Genomic DNA, 9,466 nt, shown 5'->3' on the forward strand with positions numbered 1-9,466 from the left:
ATCACAGTTGTTTACAGACTCACCTGGACACCACATATCGACTCACTTTGTGAAAAACTACGTAAAAATTGTTATGCGTTAAGATTCTTCCCTAACTACTGTAATGCTGAAATCTTGCTGAGTCTGTACTATGCCACTATTCATTGTCATTTGCGATACGGGATTTTGAATTGGGGTACGGGATCGTCCGTGGAAAGGATTTTTATATTACAAAAGTCGGCAGTCCGAATAATTGCTAAACTGGGATGGAGAGAGTCATGCAGGAGCTCTTTCAAAAACCTGAAACTTCTTACGGTTGTTGGGGTATATATTTATGAATTATGTATTTTTGTTTATAATAACAAATCAAGTTTTTTATCGAACAAGCAAACTCATGATTATCCAACTCGCTCTGGAAATTTGCTAGTACCTCGATCACATCGAACAACCCTCTACTAGAAAAGCCATCTTTATCTCGGACCGAAAATTTTCAACAAATTAGACGTAAATATAAAGGCAGCCCCTAATAAAAATATTTTTAAATCTAGATTGAAAACTTTTTTAATTGAAAAAAATTGCTACTCCTTGGATGAATTTTATCGATGATTTTATTCCTCTCCATGTTATTTTGTGTTTCTTTTTCATTTGGCAAATCATTTGTAAATGTAAATAGTTTTTTCTTTTTTTAAGCTGACGTTTTCCTTGTCATTGTATATTGGAAGATGTTTTTTAATCTTTTTTCCATTGTACCTTTCAACAAGTGAAATATTTGATAATAAAAAAATAAATAAACCCTACTAATACTCACTTCTCTAAATAGTTTCTGTAGCGAACCAGGTGTTAGTTGAGTCTTGTCTATTATTTTGATGGCAACTTCCTTACCAGTGGGTACGTGCTTGGCCAGCTTGACCTTTGCAAAGTTTCCTTTGCCGATGGTCTTAAGTAATTTGTATTTACCAATTGTCGGTTCCTCTCCCAGCCTCGGCCTGTTCCGTGTAGATGCCGAACCGCTCCGCGTCGATTCCACTGCGCTGTCATTTGTCTGAAAAAAAAATCGAGGTTAGATTTTTCAAAACGTTTCTTATAAAGTCAGAATTGTTGCGGAAAAAGTAATAGACATATCAAAACCACAGTACCCAATGTGAACGTAAGTACTTCCATACGCTCCAGGTAAAATTCCAAGTATTGTTCATTTATATTTCCAGCAATATATGATTATGTGTACATATATTTATCAATTTGGATCTGCGATGTTTTCCTGTACAAGAATCGTACCCAGGTTGTAATTATTTGTTCTCGAACAGCGATAAGTGTGTAGATATGACTAATGTGTAGATAAAGCAGGCACACAAAAAACATCTCCAAAGGTCAACGAAATATCGAACTCGTTAAAAATCAAGCTAGTTTTGAATTAGGTGAGGGATATCGGACAACAGAAAGTAATAATTTATTTACGTCTTCGATGAACACTTATAGATATTGGTTGATATTATTGTGGATTTGTCTCATATCTTTTCATATTTTTTGTTCATTGATGGAAAAGTATAAAACCGAAAATCTTTTTTCTGAAAAATTGATCTCTGCTTTTTCGTAGTGAGTTAACAAACTTTATTAAAGAAAATATGTCAAGACATGTTTCGCTTACACAGTAACTTTTTCGTATTGAATTAAGGTACTTTCGTGTTAGCGAAGCATGTGATATATTTCTTTAAATATAGATTGTGGAGTTCAAATCGTAAGGTGTAGTTTATGAAAAAAGTAAAGCACTTTAGTTTTTTGAATATGCTTAACACAGAAAGAACAGCGATGGATGCATTATTTCCGGACCTATGTCCTATGTCCAAATCCGGGGCTGAGTTTTTATCTGGATATTTAGTAATTATCTATAATTTTATCAATTTGAACGCGACGAATTTATTGTTCCTAATAGCTAAACAAATTTGTTGGTTGAACCAGTTAGTTATGGATTATATATTCTTGTATTTTTAAAACTTTTGAAAGTTTTACACGATTAACTCGAGAGAAGTTGGTAATCGTGGCTGCCACGCAATGGCAGAAAGTGAACAAAGCAACGACAATTGTGTTTATCTTATCAAACACCATTCTACTCAGTAGAGTTAATGGGGTCTCATCACTAAAACATATACATTTTTATCGGATGTACATTTTTTTTACATTCGACAGGATGTTATCCTTCCAAGAAACTACTTAGTTATATAGTTGTTGGTTCACAGATGGATCAAAAACAACTTCCGGTTCTGGTGCAGGTATTTTCAGTCGCAGACCCAGGACAGAGATATCAATCTGCCTAGGAACCTATGTGGCTGTATTTCAAGCAAAAATTTACGCTATTGAATTGTGTGCGGAGAGATTAGAAGAATCCAACCTCATACACGAGTCAATAAAAAGAATCTCGGACAGTCAAGCGGCGTTGGAAGATCTTGGCTCCTACCGAGCAACGTTTAAATTGGTAGCAAGTTGCCAAAAACGACTCTCTTCGATAGGAAGACTTGGCATCGCTTCAGGCTTTGCCAAACAAATATTGAACACCTGGATGGTAAGAAAATTTACGGACATCTGGCAGAATCTTTCAGGATTGGCCCACTCTAAGGCGTTTATTCACCCTTGGAAGCTTGATACCAAACAGTTGTTGGACTACAGTAGGGATGAACTACGATGTTTAACAGGCCTTCTCACATGTCACTGTCATTTGAATCATCATATGCAGAGACTCGGACTGTCGGAAGACAGTGTGTGTCGCAAAATTTGTGCCTGTCCCGCTGGGGATCGAATCAGGTTTTTACCATCTGACCTGAAAGACTACTAACCATACAAACTAATCGGCTTCGTTAAGAAGCTGGGTTTATTTGGTTGAGTGTGAATAGGTGTGAACCACAATAAACCCTTGCGGGTTGCGGTGGATGGTCGAACAGACCCACTCACTTTGGACCTAACCCAACTTAGTTATATTTATGATAATAACGTAGACCTTGGTAATTTTAATATTAGACAGAGAAGGATTTTAAGATAAAACGATAACCAGCAAAAAATATGCGTTGACCTTCAGGTCAAATCAACTGCCTCTGATTCTCCTGCACACTTTCACAAACAGCGGCGATGTTTTCGGTAGATCTTGCGTTTCTTCGACGTACGGGTGTTGGTCGATCGTTTACTGAACCGGTGTTCTCAAATTCATCCACCACATTGCAAATAGTCCTCTCGGTAGGACGATTATGGCGACCGCAAAATGGGCGAAGCGCGCGGTACGTTGCTCGAATAGAACACCAATTTTGATAATTATATTATTTGCACGTGTTGTTGAATTCATATCCGTTCATGTTGATTTGGCAAAACATACTGAATAAATGACAACTGCTTCAACAGATGTAGCTTCAACAAGATGGCCGTTATCAATTGTCAAAGTTCGGAAGTCCCTGTTGAAAGACCCTGTATAATGGAAGTGTCGTAAAAACTCGACATGCTCTGGGTATCTCAATGTTTCATTTCCGTACCTAGTTGAACATGTAACACCGTCTTCCTGAATTGAATATAGCCCAGAGAGGTTCATCGTCTATTCATATCTTTAAACAAAATATAAAATGACTCTGATTGGTGTGAACCTTTTCTTCATCTTCTTTACGTACACTTATCAAGAGTTGGAAAGGATTATTTTTTCAATCAAAAGTTCGAAGGGTGTACCCATCTCTGAAACAATTACAGAACGTGTGCTGACACCTTTATCTGAAAGACCACTCCTTATACCTATAAGTGCTTGCAGGCAAACTTACAACATGCCAAGGCCACTTCATACGTCCTTGGAAAAAACTTCAAGGATGAATTAATCGACCTTGCCTTTCTACAGGAACCATGGACAATAAATATAGGCCGAGTAACCGGACTGAGCAATATTCCTGGGTTTCACCCCAGGGCACGCCGGGAGACTCGGATACTGTACCTCCTCTTTCTGTTAGACGACTTATCGACTATAACAAAAGTAACAAACTACAAATAGTAATGGGATGTGACGCCAATTCACACCATACAGCGTGGGGCAGCACGAATATAAACCGTAGGGGTGAGTTACTCTTTGATTATATACTAGAGGAAGGGCAACGTCTAAATTTGTAGCAAACTGCCAAAAACGACTCTCCTCGATAGGAAGACTTAACAAATTATTTCTGGTCTGGGTTCCTGGCTACATTGACTTGGAAGGCAATGAAGTTGCTAACTCTCTTGCAAAGGAGGGTGCTGCAAGAGGCTTCATTAGACCAGAACCCGTCATTGGCATCGCTTTGGGCTTTGCCAAACAAATACTGAACACCTGGATTGCAAGAATATTTATGGACTTCTGGCAGAATCTTTCAGGATTGGCTTACTCCAAGGCGTTTATTCGCCCTTCGAAGCTTGATTCCAAACAGTTGTTGGACTACAGTAGGGATGAACTACAATGTCTAACAGGCCTTCTTACAGCTCACTGTCATTTGAATCATCACATGCAGAGACTTGGCCTATCGGAAGACAGTGTGTGTCGTCTCTGTCTGGAAAATGATGAAACAGCAAAGCATATACTTTGTGCCTGCCCCGCTGGGAACCGAATCAGGTTCTTTGAGTTCGGCAGATCCGTTCTCCCATCTGACCTGAAAGACCACTCACCATACAAACTAATCGGCTTCATTAAGAAGCTAGGTTTATTTGGCCGAGTGTGAATAGGTGTGAGCCACAATAAACCCTTATGGGTTGCGGTGGAGGGTCGAATAGACCCACTCACTTTAGACCTACCTACCCTATACCTGCGGAGTGAAAGATCAATGGCTCCGAGAATCGAATGCACTGAATAGACTGAAACTGAAAATATGTGACTCATGAATTTGATCGACCTCTGCTGTTATTTGTCAAGTCAAATATAATGAGGTTAGAAAGACGAGACGGCGGACCATATTCATCTTACCACGAACCATCACATCTTCATCAGAAATATCGCTTTACTTCTAAAGACAGATAGATGTTTCCTCAATGAAGAAGTATTGAAGAAATCCTGACATTGAGATAACGAGAAGAGTATAGAGGGTATGTTGAGAAATTTGTTCTTTCCCGACAGTTCTAATGACTAGATATCTAGGATTTGATGGCGATACTTGTCTTGGAAAGGATTCTTCTCAGTGATTAATTCTTGAGTGCACTACCAGAAAGGCGTCTGGGGTAGCACGTGTGAACTCTTTAACATAAACATCATTACCTCCAGTGGCAGAAATATGAAATAAAAGGAGAATCCCTTGTGGAGCCGAAGTCCAAGGGTGCTGCAACTGTTTTTCGTATTATCAATCACTAACAGTCAAGGGTTGATTTGGTACAGTATATCATTTTCATGTTTTCTGACTAATATCAATTCAAATGCCACATGAAGTATTTTCTTTCTTATGAAGCTATTTCAATCAAGACAATGATTTCAGGTTAACAGCTAACTCCAAAATTAAAACGAACTCTGAATAATTCAATAATGAATGATATTCCAGACTGACAAAAGCGTAAAATTCCAAAAACATTATCTATAGATAAAACGCTACCCTAGCATTTACTCTCTAATAAATATGGAAAGATGAGTTGCGCTAACAGTTCGAAAGTATGCATAAAATCAATATGTTGACAAATTTCTTCTAACGAATCTGAAATATTTAGAAGTGATGAAAAGGAGTTGTTTGCGTGTTTATGAGATTGAATATTTTCAGTGCGTTAGTTTTTGAACACTGGCCTTTACACATTATTATATGAAGAACAAACATTATTATCTATGAACCAACTAATCTAGTTGAAATTCATGTTCAAAATAAATAAAACTCCTAAACAAATGGAATGAAATCAGTTTTTCGTTAGTTACTCAAAAACTATCAAAAATTAGGAAACAACCATAAATGATTCTGAAAGAGGAGAAAATTTACAATAGAAAAGTCCCAACTCCCGGAACCCCGCCTCCATTATATAGTGTCACACATAAAGTTCGCGACGTAGGGAAGTTTTTTTTATTAATAGATATAATGAAAATTTTACTTCGCAGTTAGTTTGCGCTTGCTTGAAAAATGGGTAAAAAACCATCCTCATTCCTTTTCTTATGTACTACTCTAAACCTGTCAAATTTGACTCTCCTACTGCCACTTCGACTTTTTTCCAATTTTATTAAGTTTTCGAAATTTTCGCTCTATCGATTCGAACGAAACATTCAAATATCACAATTTTGATGAATACGAGACCTCAATGTCATATCTTGCCTAGAAAATACCCGTATTGGCCTGTTATCAGAAAAAGAAATGAATGCACCTCCATAAATTCGTCTTTGTTGTTGCAAAGTTCATCTAGTTTTTCTATTTCATTGTTAAACTTATTCGTACATCGTTGTACGTACCACCACTCTAGAAACAGCGAGGATAATGCTACTAACTTCGACGCAATTCCGGCAAAATTTCTACTGCATTCGAGTACGATATATAAACGCTAGCCACGATCATATCGACACAGTCAAGTGGAAGTTACAGTGCGGTACGCGAAGTTTTCTAGCAAGGCGATATAGATTCGAATAATAGTTGAAGTTTTAGTTGAAGTGTTTGTTTTATTTAAAGTGAAATAAAGTAAGTTTGATTATTCAGTGTAGTCAATTATAGGTGAACCAACAGAGAAAAACGTAACATTATATTTGATAAAAAATATGTCTTATCAAGTTATGACATAATCTAAACTAATATAAAAAGCAACGATTTGTTTGTAATAGAGAAACTCAAACACAATCTAACAGATTTTGAAAATTCTGCCATTTACGCGCGTAAGCGTACGCGCTGGAAGACTGGCTAATATTGCTACACTAACTGAAAAGAATATAAGTTGATAGGATAAGTACTAGAATATATGTGGAAAGGAATAAAGACGGAGAAGGTCGTCTATGAACCGCTCACTAAAAGGGCTAAGTTGAAAGAATCGGTGTACATTTTTCTGCATATGTCTGCGTTGCATATTATTAACGTTTTCTACTGATTCCAACGACTTTATGATGGTTATATACTGATAAATGAGTATTTTTCCTTGAGAAAAGTGTATTGGTTTTTACGCAATAACTTATCGGTTAGAAGTGTGCCCTTCCACCCCTGTCTAAATAGGAAAACCACAAGAATTACTTTTTGTATCTATATCATAGTTTACAGGTAACTATGACGCTCACTTTAATTTCTTGTTCAAAAAATGAATGAGAATTGAGATATTTCATATTCATATTAAAAATGAAAGTTGTTTAAAAAAAATGGAATTAATGAATGACCTGTTTGATTTTTCAAGTAATTCATATGCTAACAGAACGTGAGATCATATCAAGCTCAGTCACAGATATAATGAAACAAAAGGATTTCATTATCGCGTCCTTGCGATAAGACCCATTGTTATCTATTTTTAACAGATCAGTAATCCGTTCAACTCATAGCACAAACAAAAAACTTACTTTACGTCCACGATCCCTAGACACTCTAGACTGCCGTTTCACGGTAGTATTCTTTTCATGTGCATCGGAAACAGTTCTGTTTAGACTGGCTCCAGTCTTGGGCTTGTGTTCTTTGGAAGAATTCTCCATACTTTTTCTCTCCTTCACGTCTCTGTTGAAATGTTGGTGTTCCTCTCTTTCGGCTTCGATCAAGCCCCTTGCAGGCAAATCCTCCACTTCGCTGGAATGCTTTATAGGATCCAAGATGTGTTCTTGGGACTTGAGATGGTTGTCAGACTTGTCCAAGGGTTTAACATCCGGCGACTTTTTGACGATCAGCTCTAGAGGGTTCACAGGGGACAGCTTGGCCTTACCAGCGGGCTTGGGAGTATATTTTTTCAACATTTCCTCGAACTTTTTGAGGTTCTCTTCGTGTTTTTCCTTCTTGTGCAATTTGGTTATAATGGTCTCGACGTTTTCCAAATGAGACCAGGTATTTTCAGTAATATTGTTGCTACTGGGACCATTGAGGATGTTGCTCAAAGCAACGGGTTTTGCAGACAAGCAAGCAGGTATACCAGTGGGGCTGTTTGGGGGCGTATTAGAACCGGTAGGGGTGACACTATAAATATTTACGTTCTTTCTAGTCCACTTTGGAGTTTTTGGGGCACTATTAGGGGTCGTCACGAGAACAGGCTTGTGGGTGCCTTCTGGTACCAGCTTGTAACCCACTAAGGCATTCTCTTGCTTGTTCAAATCATTAGTGGCGTTGGATTTCCAATTAGTTGTAAGTTTCATCTTCTCAGTAGTGAGTTGCCTAGGAAGAGATCCATCTTTTTCACCTTTGGACACTTTACGATATAGTTCCATCGTGTCGCGGCACTGAGCACTCAGCGGGTATTTTTTGTCGTCAGGAATGTCGTGAGAAAACGCGTCTTTATACCTTTCAGAGTACTTGCCAGCGTTTGTAATTTGGTTTCTTCGGTCCCTCAGAATTCTGACACCGATGTCGTATCGATCGGCAGTCCAACCATTATTATCTCTTGGGGAACCGCTTCTATCTTCGTTGGGAGGATCGTCGCACATCCTTCAGTTCTGTTTGAACAAAGAACGGTTTTATATTGAAAGAGTGTGATCTGAAGCAATCCAGCGCAGCAGGACCCAAGCAGGAAAGCGTGACAGACACATACACACAACATATAACGAGGACACCACATTATTTTGAGCAGGCACTTTTTCAACACTTATTTACCTGTTGATAAGCTAGGAGGGATCATTGCAACGAACATATCGGTAAAACAAAACATTTTCAATTATGACCGGTTGTCTTTCCTTGAATTATACACAGTTTAGGATTGCGTAATTACATCCTTTTTGCGGCTGGGAAAAAAGCGACGGTTCTAACGCGACACTAATGTCAATTAAAAAATGCACCCGATCTCACTTGTTATCGCACGACTTGCGCACAGCGATCGACAGAAAATCTGATAGGCGATAATATTTTTTTAGGTAATCGAAGCGATTTGAGCTCGCCGACTGCTGTTATTTTATTTAATGAAAAAGATAAATACGAACTTGTACAAGGTCAAAGCTAGATTGTTATATGATATATTGTGTGTGTGTGCGCGCTTGTCGTTCTTGATATCGTTATGTAGGAAGCTATTTTCGCAGGTAACCATCCATATGACGTTTACAGTTGGAGTTATGAAGGTATCAGCCTCATTTTTTTAATATTGGGTCATGGCAGATTAATCAATTCGCTACGCCTCCTTTCGGAAAAGTGACTCATTTTCCATGCGAGAATTATATGTAGAGTTAATTCAATACTGGAGATTAATTTGAATAATATTCCACATGTCCACAGCATGTTTCAAACGATTAACGCTACTGTCCGTTGAGGTCGTACAAGGTGGAATATGTTTGTGACAATCGGAAGAAGATTCCGTCATATCCTTCCGCAAATTACTTGGTGACGACGTATTTCCGAACGTCAATCTATAATGACCATATTGGTCTTCTTTTTTACACACA

The 9,466-nt window shown here is 38.0% G+C and overlaps 1 protein-coding gene across 1 annotated transcript in view; it reads right to left on the bottom strand.

The window, feature by feature from the left end:
• The window catches only part of LOC111517709 (serine/threonine-protein kinase MARK2), a 53,850-nt gene extending 44,898 nt beyond the window's left edge, over positions 1 to 8,952 (bottom strand). The window contains 3 exon segments of the mRNA XM_074172262.1: positions 788 to 1,021; positions 7,457 to 8,530; positions 8,688 to 8,952. Of these exon segments, the coding sequence (XP_074028363.1) occupies positions 788 to 1,021; positions 7,457 to 8,521 (1,299 nt within the window). The 5' untranslated portion in view covers positions 8,522 to 8,530; positions 8,688 to 8,952.
• Between the last annotated feature and the right edge of the window lie 514 nt (positions 8,953 to 9,466).

Source organism: Leptinotarsa decemlineata, unplaced genomic scaffold (assembly GCF_025532065.1).
Source record: "Leptinotarsa decemlineata unplaced genomic scaffold, Ldec_3_MD MMD2_tig00000035_RagTag_RagTag, whole genome shotgun sequence".
Classification (NCBI taxonomy): Eukaryota; Metazoa; Arthropoda; class Insecta; order Coleoptera; family Chrysomelidae; genus Leptinotarsa; species Leptinotarsa decemlineata.